Genomic DNA, 23103 nt, shown 5'->3' with positions numbered 1-23103 from the left:
GGCGCGTGCGGCGGCATCCCTTCCCGCCCAGCGCTGAGGAGCGGCCGACCTGACCGCTGCCGACCCGAGCAGGCCGGGGCAAGGAATGAAGGCTCGGCGGCGTCCTCCGGGCCAGACCGGCCGCGCGAGCAGAGAAGCGAGGACGCCGGCGCCGCCGCCGCAGGCGAGGGGAGCGGGCCGGAGGCGCCCCCGCGGCTGCTCCCGACGGGCGGCTACCAGTGACGTCGCGGGGGGCGGGGCGCGGGGAGGCCGGCCGGGGCGGGCTGACGCGCAGGCTCCAGGCCGCGGCCACGCCCTCGTCGGCCCGCGACTGTTGTTTACAACGAGCGCCCCCGGAAGTGATCCCAGCGCCGGGGGACGCGGCTCCTTCCTACCGGGGTTGTCCTGCGTCCACCGTGCAGCCCCGACAGATGCAGGTCTTCGCGGCAAGTGCCAGGATCCTCCTACCCTTGGTTTCCCTTTTTAGGCACGGTAGGGGACTGATGATTGTTGAATGAATGAGCGTGCTGACAGCGATGAGATGGCTCCTGGATGCATCCTACGGCTCTTTTAGTTGTCGTGGTCATTTGTGTGCCAGCCTGTGGTAGCCAATCCCCACCTAATCTCCCCGCAAAACGAGGAGGTACGTAAGTTCATTTGACAGAGGAGAAAACTGAAGTAACAACCAGTAAAAAGCCAGACTTCAGTTGTGTTGGAGGCCAACGCCCAGTACTCCCAAACGCGCTGACAGCATAGAGACGACGTAGGGATTTATGTCTGTCAACAGACACTTTAGTGGGTATCTGTTTGGAGGGGGGTATATATATACATTTAGAACAGATGTGGAGAATATGGTTGACTCTGGCTCTTGAGAAGTTAAAAATCTTAGCCAAGAGTTTATTTTAAAAAGTATTACTAATTTGCAAAGGGGGTGGGATAGAGAATGGGTTCTCCACGGCCTCTTGCCCCAGCAAACACACTTCAGATACATGCACCACTTTGTGCATCTGCCTTTACTTGGATACTGGGAAATTGAACCCAGGCCTTCAGGATTTCTAGCAAGTACCTTTAACTGCTGAGCCATCTCTCCTTTACCCAGACTGGCCTTGAACTCACAGCAATCCTACCTCAGCAGAATGCTGGGATTAAAGATACACACACACATTTGTTTATTTGAGAGACAGAGAGAAAGAGGCAGACTGAAAGAGAGTGAGTATAGACATGCCAGGGCCTCCAGCTGCTGCAAATTCTAGATACATGCACCACTTTGGGCATCTGGATTTACATGGATACTGAGGACTTGAACCCAGATCGTCATGGTTTTAAGGATTTGTAAGCAAGCACCTTTAGTGGCTGAGCTATCTCTCTAGCCCCTAGGGGATTTTATTTTTAAAAGAACGAGCACTTTCTTCATCTGACCCAAAGCCATCTTTCCATTTTGCCAGTTTGCCATTTTCATGTGCCTTGGCTTCTACCATCTGAATGAAATGTTCTCCTTTCATCTCCTCTCCCTCCATTTTATAACAGCATGTAATTCTACTCTTTTCTTTTCTGGAAAGGTTTCCTAACTTCCAGGCAGAAGTAGTTTCTCTGCCTGTTGTTCATAATAGCAGTGTCATGCCACCAAGGCTTTAGTTTCATTATGATTTCCTGTCAGCTCTGTGTGTGTGTGTGTGTGTATGGACTGATATCATCTTTCTAATTAAATGAACATTTTTGGGGAAGATAATGTGGCTCAGGGGTAAAAGGTGTTTGCTTGCAAAGCCTGCTGGCCTGCGTTTTGTTGCCCAGCCATCTACAGAAAGCCAGCATTCTTTTGAAGCAGCAAGAGACCCTGGTGTGTACACACACACACACACACACACACACACACACACACTTACAGTGCAAATAAATAAACATATTTGGAATTTGAATTTAAGGCTAAATGTCTAGAAGTCAGCCTTGCAGGAGTTCAGAGAAAAGTGCAAACACTGGTTAGGTTGAAGGAAGTATCCTGGGAGAAGATAAAACTTGAGCTGAATTGAAAAGTACAGGGTTAGTTTCTGAGCTGAACATGAGAGAATAGGAACCTTGCCTTTCCTCCTGCTGCGTTGAATGAATTATGTCATCTTTTCTGAGCTATTTCTCAGCATGTGTAGAGGATAAAATTAGACATGTTTGTCCTTTCTCATAGAATATGTTAGTAATATACTTTGGATTTTGGAGCATTTCCAGACTTTAATAGGATTTAGGATTGTGATAAGTTGAGTGTTAGAAGGGTAACTTGGAGTAGAAGATGAAATACAATAAAACAACCTTCATATGAATAATACCTGGAAATTTCAGTTTCAACTGCTTCATTCTTTTAGTGGAGGAATCTGAAATTTCAGATAATTATACCAAGTGATTCTCCATCTCCATCTTGTGCATCCGGCTTACGTAGGTACTGGGGAATCAAACCTGGGTCCTTAGGCTTTGGAGGCAAGCCCCTTAGCTGCTAAGCCTTCACTCCAGCCCCACTTCTTATTTTTTGAGACAGGATCTCATGTGGCTCAGGCTGACCTCAAGGCTTTTCCTTCCTTCACTTTTCAAGTACTGTGATTACAGGCTGACTGTAGTACTGCCAGGAATTTTTCTATCAGCTCGGAGAGATTAGAGTTTAAGGTTGATGTTGACTTGGTAGTACACACCCACTTAAGAAGCTGAGGCAGGATGATCATGAGTTGGAGACCTGCCTGGGCTACATATAAAGAGCTAAAGGTCAATCTGGGCTACATAGAGAGACAGTGTCTCAAAAAAAACTAAGATTAAGTCATCACTTCCTTTGATTAATATAGAATCAGGCAGTTATAGGTTATCATCTATTAGTTTAAAACTTGATGTTCTTATGACATGGTACTCAGGAGTGGAATAGAAATAAATATTCCAGCTAATTATTCTGAGTTGTATTTTTTTTTTTTTTGGTCTTTTTGTTTTGTTTTGTTTTGTTTTTTCAAGGTAGGGTCTCACTGTAGTCCAGGCTGACCTGGAATTGACTAAGTAGTATCAGGGTGGCCTACCTCCTACCTCTGACTCCCTAGTGAGTGCTGGGATTAAAGGCCTGCACCACCACACCCAGCCTGAGTTTCATTAATTTGATACAGGTATCATTGTATAAATACCATTTTAATCATTTAAGTAGAATATTACAGGTGGATAAGATCTCAGATGACAAAACTGAAATTCAGAGATTAATGACTTATTAGTAACATAGTAAGAGCTTTTTTTTATTGTTGTTTTGTTTGTTTTGGTTTTGGTTTTTCAAGGTAGGGTCTCTGTAGCCCAGGCTGACCTAGAATTCACTATGTAGTCTCAAGCTGGCCTCAAACTCACTGCAATCATTCTACCTCTGCCTCCAGAGTGCTGGGATTAAAGGTGTGTACCACCACACCTGGACTTGCTTGGCTCACTGTTTTTTGATTTCCTAGGAAAGTGAATAGCTCTAATTAAGGATGTCTGAAAACCATGACAAAACCCATATGAATGAAGGAGAAAAATCACAGTTACATGATTCTGAAGAAGGCCTGGAAGGTGCCCTGGAATGTTCTGATGAAGCTTTACAGACAGAAATAAAGGTGGAATCTACTAGCCCCCAAGGATTGGGAAGACCTCACTGTAAGCAAATTTGATTTTCAAATGATATGTATTTTTAGAAAATAATTTATTTATTTAAGAGCAAGAGAGAGAGGGAGAGGGAGGCAGATAGAGAGAGATTGAGAATGGCCACTCCAGGGCCTCCAGTCACTGCAAACAAACTCCAGATGCATGCACCACCTTACGTGGGCACTGGAGAATTGAACCTGGATCCTTAAACTTGGCAGGCAAGTACCTTAATCTCTGAACCATCTCTCCAGCCCTCAAATGATATTTTTATTAGGCTTCCTTGTGCTTGTGGCTTCTGATAATAGGAAACCATCACTAATAATAAGCAGTTGAGAACAGCAGCAGTTTCTCAGCAGGCATCCTAGGTACTGGTGGGTTTCAGTTGCATGAGAAGTGAAAATCTTAGGGTGTTCCTTTATTTCTCTAGCCTCAGTGGCTTTCTGTGACGTACTCTGAGAAACAGGAAGGTGGAATGCAAATTACAGCTTTCATTAAAAGAGAGAAATGTCTGAAGGCCATTTGAGCCATGACTGTGCTTGTGCAGGTTTAAAAAAATGTGTGTGACTTCACCACACCCTACATTCTTTGTCCTGAGGGCTTCATTCCCAAGGTAGAGGGGATTCAGTTTGCTGAGAGAGTGTGATAAATCCCTGGCAGGGAGCAAACTTCATAGAAGAAAGGTGGCAATTTTTGGCATAAATTCCCAACAGTTGCCCCAACTTAAGACTTTTACTTAAGAACACTTAAATTTTTTTGAAGTGAGTCCAAAAATGAAAGATTTAAGAAGGATTGTCATAGTCTAAGAATGCCAGTTGATGTTATCTCTTCAAAGTTTACATGACCAGCAGTTCTGAATATTTGAATATTTGGAAGAAGGACAAATGTTTTTGGGCTTTGAGGTGATTCTTCTAAAATGATTAAAGCCATTCCTAAGTGATTTATCAGCCAACATAGTGTTTTGTTTTGTTTTTTTAATTGTTTCTTTTACTTGAGGGGGAGACAGATAGAGAAAGAGAGTGAATATGAGCTTGTGAGGGCTTCTTGCCACTGCAAACAAACTCCAGACCTGTGTACCACTTTATGCATCTGGCTTTACATGGGCACGGGGGAATGGAGCCCAGGTCATCAGGCTTTGAAAGCAAGTGTCTTTAACTGCTGAGCCATCTCTCCAGCCCCACATACTATTTTTATAACAAATATAAGTGGGTCCCATTTTATCATAGTTTATAATCACATAGATTTTGATTAGCTACTAGCACAATTGTTTTCCAAAGTGACATGGATGCTAATAGTATAATTTATCATGCATGTCTTACTTCTTGTCTTAGGTATGAGTAATCAGGGCGCTTGTTTCCTCATCCTTTTTTGTTGTTGTTGTTTTTGTTTTTGTTTTTTTAGGGTCTCTAGCTCAGGCTGACCTAGAATTCACTATGTAGTCTCAGGGTGGCCTTGAACTCACGGCGATCCACCCGCCTTTGCCTCCCAAGTGGTGGGATTAAAGGTGTGTGCCACCACATCTGGCTCTCATCTTGTTTGTTTATTTTTTTCAAGGTAGGGTCGCACTCTAGCCCATTCTGACCTGGAATTCGTTGTGTAGTTTCAGGCTGGCCTCAAACACACAGCAATCCTCCTACTTCTTCTTCCCTACTACTGGGATTAAAGGTATGCACCACCACGCCTGGCTTGTTTCCTCATCTTTAAAATGAAGCAAATGCATTTATCTGTCTGGATGATTATGAAGATTAAATCAATTCATTTAGAATATATAGAATAGTGCTTAGCACATATAAACATTGGTGGTTTTTACTTCTACTAACATAATGCTGTCTGTTGCATCCTTCCCATGCCTGACTGATGGTTGTAATATAGATATGTTATGATTTTTAAAATTTTATTTATTTATTTGCAAGCAGAGAAAGAGGTAGAAGAGAGGCAGACAGAGAGAGAATGGGCATGCCTGGGTCTCTAGTCACTGCAAATGAACTCCAGATGTATGTGCCCCTTGTGTATCTGGCATCTGGAGCATCGAACCTGGGTCCTTTGGCTTCGCAGGCAAGCGCCTTAACCACTAAGCCATTTCTTCAGCCCTAGATATGCTATAATCTTTTCTTTTTTCGAGATAGGGTCTCACTTCAGCCCAGGCTGACCTGGAATTTACTATGTTTTGTCAGGGTGGCCTTGAGCTCACAGTGATCCTCCTACCTCTGCCTTCTGAGTGCTGGGATTAAAGGCGTGCACCACCACACCCAGCTCTATAATTTTGTTAATAATTTTTATTTATTTATTTGCAACCAGAGAGAGAGAGATAGAGACAAAAGAGGCAAATAGAGAGAGAATGGGCACGCCAGGCCAGGGCCCCCAGCCACTGCAAATGAACTGAAGATGCATGCGCTACCTTGTGCATCTGGCTTATGTGGGTCCTGGGAATAGAACCTGGGTCCCTTGTCTTCACAGGCAAGCCCCAGCCATCTCTCCAGCTCCAATATGCTATAAATTTGATCTGAAATATAGACCTAGCCTGTGGCACTTTGAGGAAGGGATAGAACCTTTAGGAGGTGGGGGCCCAGTTGGTTCATTGGGAGTATGCCTTTGGAGGGAATATTGAGGCCCCAACCCCTTCCTTGACCTCCTTTTTGCTTCTTGGCCATGAGGAATGGACATGTGGTCCTTGCCATTATGTGCTGCCTCACCACAGACCAAAGGGATGGATCTACTTGCTCATGGGCTACAACTTCCAAACCTGTGAGCCAAAACTGCCTTTCACTGATATTTTCCCTCTGTCTCTAGTGTTTATTTATCCAGTAGACCAAAGTAAAAGATGCTATATTCAATAAAGTGTGTGGTGGCACATGCCTGTAATTCCAGCACTTGGGAGATGGAAGCAAGGAGGATCAAGAGTTCAAGGTTTTCCTCGGCTGCATAATGAGTTTGAGGCCAGCCTGGGACCTTAACTCAAAAAGGAAAAAGAAAGGAGGGAAGGAGGGAAGGAAGGAAGGAAGGCCAAATTCAGATTATAGATATCAGTGGTTATCTCAGGTTAATAATTCCCATTTAGTAGCTGGCCTTCTGTCCATGGGTTCAACCAATTATGCATTGAAAATGTGTTTTTGAAATTGTAGGGCTGGAGAGATGGCACAGTGGATAAAGCACTCACCCCTCAATTCTGAGTACCTGAGTTAGATCCTCAAATCCCACATAAAAAGCTGGAAGCTAGGGCTGGAGAGATGGCTTAGTGGTTAAGGTGCTTGCCTGCAAAGCCTAAGGACCCAGGTCCAATTCTCCAGGTTCCACATAAGCCAGATGCACATGATGGCACATGCATCTGGAGTCGTTTGCAGTGGCTAGAGGCCCTGGCGCGCCCATTCTCCCTCTCTCTGTATCTCTCCCTCCCTATCTCTGTCTCAAATAAATAAAAAAATAAAAATAAAAATGTAAAAAAAAAAAAGCTAGAAGCTGTGGCAGGTTTCTGGATCCCAGCCCTGTGACCAAGAGATGAAAGGTAGCGACAAGAGAATTTCCTGGAAGCTTGTGGCAAGCCCAGCAAAGAACAGCAGAGTGTAATCCTGAGAAACCCTACCTCAAATAAGGTAGAAAAGTAAGGACCAACCCAAAAGTTGTCCTCCATTTGCACATCATGGCACATGGGTGCTCTCACTCACATGAGCATGTGTACACACATGCAAACACACACAAAAATTTAAATATATATTTTTACTAAAAAGCTGCAGATGCTGGGCGTGGTGGTGCATGCCTTTAATCCCAGCACTCAGGAGGCAGAGGTAGGAGGATTGCCGTGAGTGAGTTCAAGGCTACCCTGAGACTACATAGTGAATTCCAGGTCAGCCTGGGCTAGAGTGAGACCCTACCTCAAAAAACAAAACAAAACAAAATTATTTATTTATTTATTTGAGAAAAATCAAGAGAAAGAGGAGAAAGAGGCAGAGTATATGTGTGTGTGTAGATAGATAGATAGATAGATAGATAGATAGATAGATAGATAGGAGGAGAGAAGAGAAGAGAAGAGAAGAGAAGAGAAGAGAAGAGAAGAGAAGAGAAGAGAAGAGAAGAGAAGAGAATGGGTGTGCGAGACTTCTAGCCACTGCAAACAAACTCCAAACTCATGCACCACCTTGTGTATCTGGCTTACATGGGTACTGGGGATCCTTTGGTTTTGCAGGCAGATGCCTTCAATGCTAAACCATCTCTCCATCCTGCCCCATGAATTTTTACATGTTCTTTTTTTTTTTTTCAAGGTAGGGTCTCACTCTAGTCCACGCTGACCTGAAATTCACTTGGTAGTCTCAGGGTGGCCTTGAACTCATGGTGATTCTCCTACCTCTGCTTCCTAAGTGCTGGGATTAAAGGCATATGTCATCATACCCGGCTACATGTTCTATTTTTGAAGCAGGGAAATAAGGCCTCACTATGTAGCCCAGGCTGCCCTTTAACTCTTGGTCCTCCTGCCTCTATCATGCCCAGTGTTGTGGATTTTTTTCTTTCATTTCTTTATTTTCAAGGGGAGAGAGAGAACGGTTACGCCAGGTTCTCCTTTATATGCAAACGAACTCCAGATGCTTGCACTACTTTGGGTATCTGGCTCTACATAGGCATTAGGGATTTGAACCCTGGCTAACAGGTTTTGCACACATGTGCCTTTAACCACTTAGCCATCTCTCCAGCTCCCTGTTGTTGATCTTTTTTTTTGTTTGTTTGTTTTGTTTTGTTTTTTGTTTTTTGTTTTTTGAATTAGGTTCTCACTCTAGTCCAGGCTGACCTGGAATTCACTCTGTATTCTCATAGTGGCCTTGAACTCACAGTGCTCCTCCTACCTCTGCCACCTGAGTGCTGGGATTAAAGGTATGCGCCACGATTCCCGGCTGTTTTTTTTTTTTGTTTGTTTGTTTGTTTTTCGAGTTAGGGTCTCACTCTGGCTCAGGCTGACCTGGAATTCACTATGTAGTCTCAGGGTGGCCTCGAACTCTCAGCAATCCTCCTACCTCTGCCTCCCAAGTGCTGGGATTAAAGGCGTGCGCCACCACGCCCGGCTTTTTTTTTTTTTTTTAATTTATTTATTTGAGAAGGACAGACACAGAGAGAAAGACAGATGGAGGGAGAGAGAGAGAATGGGCGCACCAGGGCTTCCAGCCTCTGCAAATGAACTCCAGATGTGTGCGCCCCCTTGTGCATCTGGCTAACGTGGGACCTGGGGAACTGAGCCTCAAACAGGGGTCCTTAGGCTTCACAGGCAAGCGCTTAACCACTAAGCCATCTCTCCAGCCCCTTTTTTTTTTTTTTTTTTTCGAGGTAGGGTTTCACTCTAGCCCAAGCTGACCTGGAATTCACTATGGAGTCTCAGGGTGGCCTCGAACTCACAGCGATCCTTTTACCTCTGCCTCCCAAGTGCTGGGATTAAAGGCGTGCGCCACCATGCCTGGCTTTGATTTTTTTTTTTAAGACTCATTCTAATCATACTGCTCTGGAACTCATTCTGTAGCCCAGGCTGGCCTTGAACTCATAGCAATCCTCCTGCCTCAGCCTCCTAAGTGCATTAGGGTATAGTGCCACCATATGTGGCTACTTATTTAGGGGAGAGCTTATCACCATCACACAAAATGAATATAGTCATCTCTTGATCCTCCTGCCTCTTCCAGTTCCCAGGTGCTGAGATTACCATATGTACCACCACATCCTGCTTAGGTAATTTTTTTTTTTTTTTTTTTTTTTTTGGTGTTTTGAGGTATGGCCTTGCTGTCTAGCCCAGGCTGACCTGATATTCACTATGTAGTCTCAGGGTAGCCTCAAACTTAGAGTGATCCTCCTACCTGTGCCTCCAAGTACAGGAATTAAAGGCACGTGCCACCATGCCTGGCTTCGGGTAGCGATTTTAATCTTGTTTAAACAGCACTTGAAGCCCAAAAGACTTAATACTATTTTAATTTGGGGAGATATATTCATGGCACAATGTTGGTGCTAAAGTAAACTGCTATGGAAACAGACAAGATGATCTTAAATGTGGTATCTTCTTTTTCTCTTTTAGCAAGACAGGAGGTAGAAGGGTTAGGTTATAAACCCCAGCTTCTTGGGACAATGAAAATCTATAATTGAAGTTTTCAGTTTCAATTTACTATAATAATTTTCCCTTGACCAGACTTAGTGAAAACCAAATGTTTTGAGTATTATATAAATGAGCTTTACTTTTAGGACTGTAGGTAAAAAGAAAAAGAAAGAAAAAGCTAAAATTCTCATCTATTTGAAATGTTAGTATATTTTAACTCAGGCACAACTGAAATTGTCATCCTGTACCTGCACAACTACTTTCTCCTTTTCCTAACGGAAATTCAGACCTCTAGAAGCAAATATCTTTTTTTTTTGTTGTTGTTGTTTTATTTTTTTTTCCAAGGTAGGATCTCACTCTAGTCCAGGCTGACCTGGAATTCACTATGTAGTCTCAGGGTAGCCTCGAACTCTCAGCAATCCTCCTACCTCTGCCTCCCGAGTGCTAGGATGAAAGGCGTGCACCACCACGCCCAGCTGGAAAGCACATATCTTACTCTGGGTTCTGTTACAGCTAGTCCTCCTCGGTTTGTGACAGTAGAAGAACTGCTGGAGACAGCGAAAGGTGTTACCAACATGGCTCTAGCCCATGAAATTGTTGTAAATGGAGATTTCCAGATAAAACCAGCTGAATTACCAGAAGACAGGTGAGTTACTTGATTAGTTGAATTCTGTTATATCTCTGTTCTGAAAATTTTTTTTTCCATTTTATGCCAGTATATTCAAATATATTTTCCTTTTTGTATACTAGTACTAACACTATTCCTAGAATAACAATTAGTATTTTGAACATGGATCTAAAGACTATGGAAGCTACAGAATGCAAATAAAGGATCTGGATATTTATAGCAATTGTTCATGCCAGCATCTTCCTACCTGGTTGGAGTTGCCTTTCTCATTTGATAATTTTAGTTTATTATTTCATTTCTTTCTTGTAACTATGCCATTGTATGCAGTTATTAGCTGATTAGCTTCCAAAATTGTAAACTGTATGAAGACAAGAAAGCCCAGTATGGTGATGTATGCCTGCAACTCCAGTACTTGGAAGGTGAAGGCAGTAAGATCAGGATACATATGGAGTTCAAGGTCATCTTGTGCTACATGAGATCCTTTCTCAAAACAAACGATTAAAGATTGGGGTTATTGGCTGGAGAGATGGTCCATATGTTAAAGGTACTCGTATGCAGTGCCTGATGGTGTGGGTTCTTTTACCCAGGACCCCCATAAGGCCAGATCACAAAGTGACACATGTGTCTGGAGTTCATTTACAGTGGCTAGAGGCCCTGATGTGCCCACACCATGCCCTGCTAAAAATGTCAGTCATTTTAAGAAAGATCCATATTTAAGGAATTTTAAAATGTAAGAGTTCTTTTACACTTAAGGTAATCCAGGTATAGAGGCCTTTCAACAGTTAGTTCACTCAGGTCAGGATGCTGGGTTGTGTGTCTGTGATACGTACCTGCAGTTTCAGGGTGAACGCTGCAGTTCCCAAACATCCCATCAAATACTAGTGCTATGGAGAAGAGAGGAAAGAGCTTTCCTTCTGTTGAGACCAAACATCATTTCCCAGAGTCATACAATAGACATCCCTGCGGGAGCTTGCTGGCTGAAAGGGTTTGAGCCTGATGGGGAGTGAGGATTAAGGAAAGACAGGAGATATACTGAAAGCAAGGACTCCAGTTCAAGGCTGAAGCAAGGGCCGAAGCCAGGACTGAAACAAGGGTTATTTCACAGCATTCCTTTTTATATCTTCTTACAAACAGTTTTTCCATGGACAAAAGTTCAATGAGTCTCACACAAGTTTCTATCAAAAAAAAAACACAAAAAAAACCCCTTCCTGTTACAGAGTTTTTGCACTTCAATCACTTCTCAGTACAAAAGACTATTAAGGCCAGCCGAATGGCTTCTGACACTGAATATACATAATCTTGTTTACTTGTAGGCTACTATAGTTTTGCTAAAGCGTTGCTATAGTTTTGCTAAAGTGTTGCTGCCAAACGCCCAGAGCTATGGATACAAGTCCAGCCAAAATGGCTCCTGACACATCCCTTAATATTTTGTTTGCTAGGTTTGGTCACGTACTACCCCAGCTACAAGTTGATGTAAGATTAGAGTCCTGGGATGGATTAAATCTTCACAAAGAATCAGGAGACCCCCCCCCCTCCATGCCTGTAAATCCCAACTTCTGGTTCTTGTCCAAGTTACCAAAGAATTAAAATTGTGGGCCTGGAGAGTTTGCTCAGTGGCTATGGCACTTGCTTGTAAAGCTTGAGTTTGATTTCCTGGTACCTACATAAAGCCAGATGCACAAAGTGGCACATGTATCTGGAGTTCATTTTCAGCAGCTAGAGGCCCTGGTGCACATACTGTTTCTCTCTACCAGACTTGGTGGTGCACACGTTTAGTCCCAGCACTTGGGAGGCCAAGTGAGTTTGAGGCCAGTTTGAGACTACATAGTGAATTCCAGGTCAGCCTGGGATAGAGCAAGACTCTACCTTGAAAAATAAAATAAAATAAAATTTAAAACATGGACTCAGAGAAGAGTAAATTATGAGATTTATTTTAGGGAGAGTTAAGAGGGGAAACAAAACAGGAAAGTACGCAGTGCCATAGTTACATGATGAGGAAGAACTTGTTGTGCTGTCAAGACAAAAGGAAAATGTGTTCTGTGTGTGTGTGTGTGTGTGTGTGTGTGTGTGTATGTATGTGTGTGTACATACATACATATATATATATTTCATTTGCAAGCAGACAGAGATAGAGAAGAGAGAGAATGGGTGCACCAGGGTCTCTAGCCAGTGCAAAAAATTCCAAATGCATGTGCCTCCTTGTGCATCTGGCTTTACATGGTTACTGGGCAATTGAACCCAGGTTGTTAGGCTTTGCAGGCAAGCATCTTATCCACTCAGCCATCTCTCCAGACCGTGTGTGCAGTTTTTTTCTGAGGCAGTCTTACTTTAGCCCAGGCTGACCTGGAATTCAATAATGTAACCTAAGGCTGTCCTCGAATTCAGAGATAATGACTACCTCAGCTTCCCCAATGCTGGGACTAAAGGCATGTGCCACCATGGCAGTTGAATTGTTATCTCAAACTGTGTAATTGTATATATCATAGGAAACTTGCGGAATAGCAGGAAACTGAAAATTTGTAGCTCTTAAGTTTTTCATATTTTAAAAAATATTTTATTATTATTTACTTATTTATTTGACAGAGAAAGAGGGAGAGAGAGAATGGGCATGCCAGGGCCTCCAGCCACTGCAAATGAATTCCAGACACGTGTGCCCTCTTGTGCATCTGGCTAACGTGGGTGCTGGGGAATCGAACCTGGGATCTTTGGCTTCGCAGGCAAATGCCTTAACTGCTAAGCCATCCCTTCAGCCCAATTTTTCATATTTTATTTTTATTTTTATTTATTTATTTGCAAGGAGAGAGAGAGAGAATGGGCAAACTCCAGGTGCATGCACCATGTTGTATATTTGGATTTATGTGGGTACTGGGAATTGAACCCAGGTCATCAGGCTTTGTAAGCAAGCTCTTTAACTTCTGAGTCAACCTACCTGCTTCTAATGGCTTTCTTTTTTGTTTTTGTTTTTTGAGGTAGGGTCTCATTCTAGCCCATGCTGACTTGGTGCTTACTCTGTAGTCCCAGGCTGGCCTTGAACTCACAGTGATCCTCCTACCTCAGTTTCCTGCATGCTGGGATTAAAGGTGTGTGCCACCATGTCCGGCCCTCATGGTTTTGTTTTTGTTTTTTTTTTTTTTTCTTTTTCGAGGTAGGGTCTCACTCTAGCCCAGGCTGGCCTGGAATTCACTGTGGTGTCTCAGGGTGGCCTCAAACTCATGGCGATCCTCCTACTTCTGCCTCCCAAGTGCTGGGATTAAAGGTGTGCGCCACCACACCCGGCAGAAGTTTTATCTTGGTTATTATTATTTTTAATACTTGTCAGTGTATATTCATGGAATTTATGATTTTTTTTTAAATTTGCAAGCAGAGAGAGAAAAATAGAGAGAGAAGAGAGACAGAGGGAGAATGAGTGCAGCAGGGCTTCCAGACACTGCAAACGCACTCCATACACATGTGCCCCTTATACATCTGGTTTAAGTGGGTTCTGGGGAATCAAACCTGGGTCCTTTGGCTTTGTAGACAAATGCCTTAACCACTAAGCCATCTCTCCAGCCCTGGAATTTATGATTTAAAAAATTAATTTTTGTTTTTTCCAGGTAGGATCTCAGTCTAGCCCAGGCTGACCTGGAATTCACTATATAGTCTCAGAGTGGCCTTGAACTCACAGCAATCCTCCTTTCCCTGTCTTCTGAGTGCTGGAATTAAAGACATGTGCCACCATGCCCGGCTGGAATTTATGTTGTTTTTTTTTTTTTTTTTTTTTTTGCTTTTAACCTTGAACTTGTCATACATATATATATATATATTTTATTTTATTTATTTATTTTTTATTCATAGGAATTTATGATTTTTGAAGGCGATTTGTGTCTCAGATTTTTTTGTTTATTTATTTATTTTTTGTTTTGTTTTTTGAGGTAGGGTTTCACTCTAGCCCAGGCTGACCTGGAATTCACTATGTAACAGACTCAGGGTGGCCTCGAACTCACAGTGATCCTAATACCTCAGCCTCCCGAATACTGGGATTAAAGGTGTGCACCACCATTCCCCTGCTGGAATTTATGATTTAAAAAAAAATTTTTTTTTCTTTATTCATTTGAGAGTGACAGACAGAGAGAGGAAGAGGCAGAGGGAGAGAGAAAATGGGTGTGCCAGGGCTTCCAGCCACTGCAAACAAACTCCAGATGCGTGCACTCCCTTGTGCAACTGGCTAATGTGGGTCCTGGGGAATCGAGCCTTGAACTGGGGTCCTTAGGCTTCATAGGCAAGCACTTAACCGCTAAGCCATCTCTCTAGCCTGGAGTTTATGATTTATGAAGGTGATTTGTGTCTCATATTTTTGTTTTGTCTTTTTCCCCCTATTATCTCCAGCTTGGAAAAGAGAGTAAAAGATATTGTACATAAAGCTTTTTGGGACTGCTTGAGTAGTCAGCTAAGTGAAGACCCCCCAACATATGACCACGCCATCAAGCTTGTAGGAGAGATCAAAGAGGTAAGATGAAGAATAAATTGTTCAGGAGTACTGGATATTTATTCAACCTCTATGTGTTTCTGTGTCAGAAGACTTTAAAGACATTTGGTGTCTGGCTGGAGAGAGATGGCTTAGCAGTTAAGGCATCTGCCTACAAAGCCAAAGAATTCAGGTTCGATTCCTCAGGACCCACGTTAGCCAGATGCAGGAGGTGGTGCATGTGTCTGGAGTTCGTTTGCAGTGGCTGGAAGCCCTGGCACGCCCATTCTCACACTCTCTCTCTTCCTCTCTCTGCCTCTTTCTCTCTCAAATAAATAAATAAAAATAGAAGAAATTTAATGTCTCAAAGTTATATTACCTGTAGGAATTTAGAGTTAGCATTAAAAAAATTTTTTTTTCCTTTATGTATTTGAGAGTGAGGCAAAAAGAAAAAGGTAGAGAGAAAGTTATGGGTGCACCAACAAAGTCTCCTGCCACTGCAAACACACTCCAGACATATGCGCCATTTTGGGTATCTGGCTTTATCTTGATATTGGGGAATTGAACACAGGCCATCAGGCTTTGCAAGTATGAACCTTTAACTGCTAAGCCCAAGGGCCCATGTTTGATCTCTCTCTAGGTCCCACATAAGCCAGATGCACAAAGGTGAGGCAAGCGCAAGGCCACACATACCCACTAGGTGGCACAAGCGTCTGGAGTGTGAGTGCAGTGTCTGAGGCCCTGATGCACCAGTTCTCTCAAATAATAATAATAATATTTAATTATTTGCAAGACATGCAGAGAGAGAATAAAGAAGGAATATAGGTGTGCTGGGACCTCTTGCTACTGTAAATGAATGTAAATGCATGTGCCGTGTTACTCATCTAGTTTTATGTGGGTACTAGGGAATTGAACCTGGACTGGAGACTTTGCAAGCAAGTGGCTTAACTGCTGAGGCATCTCCCCAGATCTATCTATAAATTTTATTTTGTTGTATTTTTTTTCCTTTATTTTTTTCAAGGTAGGGTCTCACCTGGAGTTCACTATGTAGTCTCTGGGTGGCCTCGAACCCATGGTGATCTTCCTCTGCCTCCTGAGTTCTGGGATTAAAGGCGTGTACCACCACACCTGGCTATTGTTGTTTTGTCTTTTTTTTTTTTTTGGTGGCAGGGTCTCACTCTAGCCCAGGCTGACCTTGAACTTACTCTGTGTAGTGCCAAGCTAGCCTTGAACTGACAGCAGTCCTCATGCTGGGATTAAAAACATGTACTACCAACCTGCCTGAAATAGCGATTTTAATTGACCTGTAAGGATATTTTTCTGTAGATTTATTTATTTTTGTATGTGTGGGGTAATAGCCATGCTTGGCCATGCCTAACTTTTAAATTTTTTTGTTTTGTTTGTTTTGTTTTTGAAGGTAGGGTCTCACTCTGGCCCAGGCTGACCTGGAATTCACTATGTAGTCTCAGAGTGGCCTTAATTTATGGTGATCGTCCTACCTGTGCCTCCCACAGTGCTGGGATTAAAGGTGTGTGCCACCACACCTGGCTTTAAAATGTTTTTTTTTTTTTTTTTTTAATTTGCTTATTTGAGAGAGAGAGAATGGGTGTGCCAGGGCCTTCAGCTACTGCAGACAAGCTCCAGAATCATGTGCCACCTTGTGCATCTAGTTTATGTGGGTCCTGGGGAATGGAACATGAGTCCTTTGGCTTTGCAGGCAAATGCCTTAACCACTAAGCCATCCCTCCAACTCCAGCCATGCCTAACTTTTTATGTGAGTTTTGGAAATCCAAGCTCAGAATCTTATGATTGAGTAGTAGCCATTTTTCTACTGAGCTCTCCTCAGCTCTTTGTAGATTTGTTGAAATATATACAGCATTATAGTGGCAGTTGTTAAGTCTTTATTTAAAAAAAGTGTTTTTTTAGCTGGACATAGTGATACATGCCCTTAATCCCAGCACTCTGTAGGCAGAGGTAGGATTGCCTTCAGTTCAAGGCCAGCCTGAGACACCATAGTGAATTCCAGGTCAGCCTGAGCTACAGTGAGACCCTACCTTGAAAAACCAGGGGGAAAAAAGTATTTTTTTTTTCCTCAAGTTAAGGTCTTGCTATATATGATATCAGCCTTATGTGAAATTACTGAAAGACAGAGGTTAACCTGTTTAGCATCATTCATGGAAGGAAAAAAAAAGTAAGATTCTAAGTTTTAGCCAAGAATAGGTGGAAGCATCAAAAAATAGACTTTGCCTAACTTATAGCTTTTCAAGGATATAGATTGGGATTGATTCTTTGTGATGAACGTTATTGGTAGGTTCTAATGTTTTAATGGATAAATGAACCTACAGAAACGCTGAATTGGGAAAATGAAGTATTAATCAACATTTGCTGCATTGATAAATATATAAAAAATTCTTTCCTATTTGGCTTTGTGGAAACTACATTGAAAATTGCCATATGGTTATTTTTTTCCTCTTGTGCTACAGATACAACTAAAGCTTTAATGTAAAAATCCTGTAAATTGGATTTCGAGCTATGTGGCTAGAAGAGGTGTCACTGTGGGTGGATACTGGGGTCCAGCCCTGGGGTGTCACTGGGGACTGAGCTGAATTTCAGCCTACAGTATGCAGCATGAGTTCTGCCTGGGGTTCCCTGCTGTTGATTCTGTGCTTGCTTGTGAGGCTCCTGGTGGTTTTTGTTTTTTGTTTTTTTTACAATTTTAAAAAAAAAATATTTATTTATTTATTTGAGAGTGATAGGCTGAGAGAGACAGGCAGGTAGAGATAGATGAGAATGGGCGTGCCAGGGCCTCCAGCCACTGCAAACGAACTCCAGACATGTGCACCCCCTTGTGCATCTGGCTGACGTGGGTCCTGGGGAGTTGAGCCTCAAACCGGGGTTCTTAGGTTTCACAGGCAAGCACTTAACCACTAAGCCATCTCTCCAGCCTTCCTGGTGGTTTTACTCTCTGCTTGGATTTGGTGAAGGGGCCAACTTCTTCCACCATTGATGGAGCTTCCCCTGGATCTGTAAGCCTGAAATAAATCCTATTCCTCCCATAAACTGTGTCTGGTTTGGGGGTTCATCCCAGCAGCATGGAGCTGACTACAATACAAAGCCTCTTGTCACTGCCAATGAACTCCAGGTGCATGCACCGTGTTGTGCATCTGGCTTACATGAGCACTGGAGAATTGAACTCATGATGGCAGGCTTTGCAAGCAAGCACCTTTAACTGCTGAGCTGTCTCCTTAGTCTTTCAAGGTGTTCTTAAAGTGAAAGGGAGCTTTCAACCTCTTGACTTGCATGATTTTGTGGGGTTTTCTGGGTGGAGTAGCGAACCATTTTTACAGGTCACCTCATACTGCTTACAGGAAGAATGTATAGTTATCAGCGGAGCATGGTGATGCATGCCTTTCATCCCAGCACTTGGGAGGTAGAGGTAGGAGGATCACCATGAATTCAAGGCCACCCTGAGACTACATAGTGAATTCCAGATCAGCCTGAGCTGGGGTGAGACCCTACCTCAAAACAAAACAATAAAATAAATATATAGTTATCAATTTTATATATAATCAAAAATGATGTCTGACTAAGAAGTTGTGATTAAACTTTGCTGTGTTCTCTTTTAGACACTGTTGTCTTTCTTGCTGCCTGGCCACACTAGACTAAGAAACCAGATAACAGAAGTCTTAGACCTGGACCTGATCAGGCAGGAAGCAGAGAATGGGGCCCTAGATATTTCCAAGCTGGCAGAATTCATTATTGACATGATGGGGACACTGTGTGCGCCTGCTCGAGATGAGGAAGTGAAGAGACTAAAGGACATCAAGGAAATAGTGCCCCTTTTCAGGTATGGAAATGTGTCCATCATAGTGCACCTAAATGAAAACAGATTTAAACTTTCTGAAGTCTGGGGATTCATGCATTTAAAAAGTGTTTTTTAAAGTAAACATGGGCTGGAGAGATGGCTTAATCATTAAGGCTCTTGCCTACAAAGGCATAAGACCCAAGTTCAATTCCCCAGGATCCATGTAAGCCAGGTACACAAGGTGGGCATGTATCTGGAGTTCATTTGCAGTGACTAGATGCCCTGGCACTGCACTTCCGTTCTCTCTCTCAAATAAATAAATAAATAACAATATTACTAAAATAAACATCTGACACACCAAAGCATAAGAATAAATAAAAATAAAAATATTATTAAAGTAAACATCTGACACACAGAAACCTAAGAATTTTATCACTTAAGAGGGCTGGAGAGATGGCTTAGCGGTTAAGGTACTTGACTGCAAAGCCAAAGGATCTAGATTTGATTCCCCAGGACCCATGTAAACCAGATTCACAAGGTGACACAGGCGTCTGGAGTTCATTTGCAGCAGCTGTAGGCCCTGGCACTCCCACTCTCTACCTTCCCTCCCTCTTTCTCTGTGCTTCTTTCTCTCAGTCTCAAATAAATAAATAAAATATTTTTCAAAAAAAAGAATCTTAAGCCAGGCATGGTGGTGCATGCCTTTAATCCCAGCACTAGGGAGGCAGAGGTATGACGATTGCCATGAGTTCGAGGTCACCCTGAGATTCCATAGTGAATTCCAGGTCAGCCTGGGCTAGAGTGAGACCCTACCTCAAAAAAAAAAAAAAAAAAAAAAAAGAGAATTTTATCACTTAGAGCCACATTCGAAGTTTTCCCTGTACTTAGGAGTCTGGGGTAGGAAGATGAAAAGACACTTGAGTTGAAGGCCAGTCTGGGCTACATTGTGAGATGCTCTCTCCGATAAACAAGGAAGCTAGCAATGCTTCTGACTCCCAGCTGAGTGTGGTTGTGCAGGCTCAGGTTGTTGGCCTTTTGATTTAAAAAACACAAACAAACTTTTTTAAAAAGTTTATTTGAAGGCTGGAGAGATGGCTTAGTGGTTAAGTGCTTGCCTGTGAAGCCTAAGGACCCTGGTTTGAGGATCGATTCCCCAGGATCCACGTTAGCCAGATACACAAGGGGGCGCTCACATCTGGAGTTTGTTTTCAGTGGCTGGAGGCCCTGCTGCACCTATTCTCTCTCTCTCTCTCTCTCTCTCTCTCTCTCTCTCTCTCCCTCCCTCCCTCCCTCCCTCTCCCTCTCTCTCTCTCTACATATATATATATATATATATATATATATATATATATATATATACACATCTGCCTCTTTCTTTCTCTGTTTGTCATTCTCAAATAAATAAAAATGAATAAAATATTTTTTTTAAAAAGAGTTTGAGAGGGCCTGGAGAGATGGCTTAGAGATTAAGGCACTTGTCTGCAAAGCCAAAGGACCCAGGTTCAATTCCCCAGGACCCACATAAGCCAGATGCACGAGGTGGCCCATGCGTCTGGAGTTCATTTGCAGTGGTTGGATGCCCTGGCATATCCATTCTCTCTCATTCTACTTGCCTCTTTCTCTCTCTCTAATAAATAAATAAAAGTAAAATATTTAATAAGAATTTTATTTGAGAGAAAAAGAGATTATAGGTACACCAGGGCCTCCTGTCATTGCAAATGAACTCCAGATGCATGCACCACTTAGTGTATCTGGCTTTACATGGTTAATGGGGAATGGAACCTAGGTCATCAAGACTTTATAAGCAGGTTCCTTTCACTGCTGAGCCATCTCTTTAATAAGCTGACCTGGAATTCACTATGTAGTCTCAGGGTAGCCTCCAACTCATAGTGATCCTCCTACCTCTGCCTCCCAAGTACTGCAGTTAAAGGGAATGCTCAGCTTTGATTATTTTAAATACTTTTATTTATTTATTTATTTGAGAGAAAGAGAGGAGTAGAGGCAGACAGAGAGAGAGAGAGAATGGGTTCATCAGGACCTCCAGCCACTGCAAACAAACTCCAGACACATGCGCCACCTTGTGCACTTCGCTCACGTGAGTCCTGGGGAATGGAACCTGAGTCCTTAGGCTTCGCAGGCAAATGCCTTAACTGCAAAGCCATCTCCCCAGCTCCCAGCTTTGATTTTTTTAAAGAAAAGTTACAGATCCAAGTTTTACAAACATTGTACAGAACTGAAATATATAGGAGATTACTCCCAGTCATCTGGCTGGCAGTGGCCTGTGGACTCCATGGGTAGGTTAGAGAACTATTGGGAGTGCTTTCCAGGAGAGACAATATACTTCCCAGGAAGAGTGGCTGCCAGTGGATTTTGGAGATGGACAGAATAGCAGTGGGAGGGCTCAGAATGCAGAGAAGGCTTTAAAATATTTATTTATTTATTTGGGGAGAAAGAGAAAAAAAAGAATGAGACTGGGTGTGTTGGGACCTCCTACCAATGCAAACAAACTCTTGGTATATGGGTCACTTTGGGCATCTGGCTTTATGTGGGTGCTGAGGAACCCAGGTCATCAGGCTTAGCATCTAAGCCATCTCTTCAGCCCCAGAGAAGGATTTGATTATTCCTCAGACTGTTTTCTTTTTTTTTTTTCCAGACTGTTTTCTTTATCACACATAATTTATGTGTGTAGGTGAGCTTAAACATACAGTGCATTTTATATTTTTATTTGAGAGAGAAAGAGTGGGTCCACCAGGGCTTCTAGCCACTGCAAATGAACTCTAGACATATGTACCACCTTGTACATCTGTCTTATATGGGTAGTGGGGAATCAGATCCGGGTCCTTAGACTTCACAGGCAATTGCCTTAACTGCTGAGCTATCTCTGTAGCCTATACAGTGCATTTTCTTTTTAAAGGATCTCTTCACACTCTTTATTTCCCACAACTATTGGCTCTTTCTTTCTTTTTTTTTTTTTTTTTTGAGGTTTTTTTTTAATTTTATTTTTTAATTTTTATTAACATTTTCCATGATTATAAAATATATCCCATGGTAATTCCCTCCCTCTCTTTCTTTTTTAATATTTTTTGTCCATTTTTTTATTTATTTATTTGAGAGCAGTAGACACAGAGAGAAAGATAGAGGGAGAGAGAGAGAGAATGGGCGCGCCAGGGCTTCCAGCCTCTGCAAACGAACTCCAGACGCGTGCGCCCCCTTGTGCATCTGGCTAACATGGGACCTGGGGACCTGAGCCTCGAACCAGGGTCCTTAGGCTTCACAGGCAAGCGCTTAACCACTAAGCCATCTCTCCAGCCCTAAACAGTGCTTTTTTTTTTTTTTAATTTTTATTAACATTTTCCATGATTATAAAATATATCCTATGGTAATTCCCTCCCTAAACAGTGCATTTTAAAGGGTCATGTGGCCTGGGAGAACTTTAATCCTATTCCTACTTTTGTTCATGGCTATAACTACGCCTGAACCTTGGGTTCTTGGTTACATCCAGCAAGTTAGTAGCTCTCACTGGGCAAGTACCTTAACCACTGAGCCATCTCTGTAGCCCAACAGCTCTCAGTGGTTGTGGTGAGGACTGGATAGGATGGAAGCCATCCTCAGCCTCAGGTCAGGAGCTTGCCCCTTGGGTACAGTCAGTGTGAGCTAGCAGAGGCACCACCTAAGCCAGAGCACAAAACACATCTAAAAGCTATGAGATACTGGGGAACAGGAAAGAAAGACAAGACAGAGTTGATTTTCTTTCTTTGCTCAGAAAATTAACCTATGTGAGAGTGAGCCAGAGGTCTTCATCTCCTGTTGTGGGCTCTGTCCATCCTCTATGGCTACCATGAGGGCTGACCCAGAGCCAAACTTCAGAGCACAGGGTGAGGACATGGGAACAAGAAGCAGCTTGAAAACGTCCTTCTTTCTGCCCATTATTTAAATGTTTGTGCTCTTTAAATTCGTTTCTTTTAATCTACTTTTCTCATAATTTTCCAGATTTCTCTTGCTGCTCTTAAACTGTTTACTTCACAGCTGCCTGGTTCAAATTTTTATTTTTTTGTTTGTTTTTTAGGTAGGGTCTCTAGCCCAGGCTGACCGGGAATTCACTATGTAGTATCAGGCTAGCCTCAAACTCACTGCCTCTTACCTCTGCCTCCTCAGTACTGGTATTACAGTTGTGCACCACCACACCTGGCTCATTCATAATCTTTACTTTGAGCCAGGTGTGGTAGTGCATGCCTATTTAATCTCAGCACTGGGGAGGCAGAGGTAGGGGATTGCCATGAGTTTGAAGCCACCCTGAGAATACAGAGTGAATTTCAGGTCAGCCTGGGCTAGAGTGAGACCCTACCTCGAGAAAAAAAACAAAAACAAAAACACTTTCTTTTCTTTCAGGGCCATATTTTCTGTGTTGGACCTAATGAAAGTAGACATGGCGAACTTTGCTGTCACGAGCATTAGGCCACACCTCATGCAGCAGTCTGTTGAATATGAGAGGAAGAAGTTTCAGGAGGTTTTGGAGAAACAGCCAAGTAAGTTTAATGCCTTATGGTTTTCTTCATTGCTGGTGTTTT

The 23103-nt window shown here is 42.7% G+C and overlaps 1 protein-coding gene across 2 annotated transcripts in view; it reads left to right on the top strand.

Annotated features, from left to right (window-relative positions):
- The first annotated feature begins 312 nt into the window (after window positions 1-312).
- Tcp11l1 (t-complex 11 like 1) overlaps window positions 313-23103 on the top strand; it is a 41847-nt gene continuing 19056 nt past the window's right edge. The window contains exons 1-6 of one of the 2 annotated variants that reach the window (XM_045157771.1): window positions 313-622; window positions 3429-3615; window positions 10172-10304; window positions 14652-14772; window positions 18357-18577; window positions 22925-23061. In XM_045157771.1, coding sequence (XP_045013706.1) covers window positions 3453-3615; window positions 10172-10304; window positions 14652-14772; window positions 18357-18577; window positions 22925-23061 — 775 coding nt within the window. In that variant the 5' untranslated portion in view covers window positions 313-622; window positions 3429-3452. The remainder of the gene's footprint in view (window positions 623-3428; window positions 3616-10171; window positions 10305-14651; window positions 14773-18356; window positions 18578-22924; window positions 23062-23103) is intronic. The other variant, XM_045157772.1, reaches the window with a different exon arrangement.

The sequence above is a fragment of the Jaculus jaculus genome, chromosome 8 (assembly GCF_020740685.1).
Source record: "Jaculus jaculus isolate mJacJac1 chromosome 8, mJacJac1.mat.Y.cur, whole genome shotgun sequence".
NCBI classification, from domain to species: domain Eukaryota; kingdom Metazoa; phylum Chordata; class Mammalia; order Rodentia; family Dipodidae; genus Jaculus; species Jaculus jaculus.
Note: the sequence above shows the minus strand (reverse complement) of the source record. Positions and strands in the feature narration are given on the sequence as shown.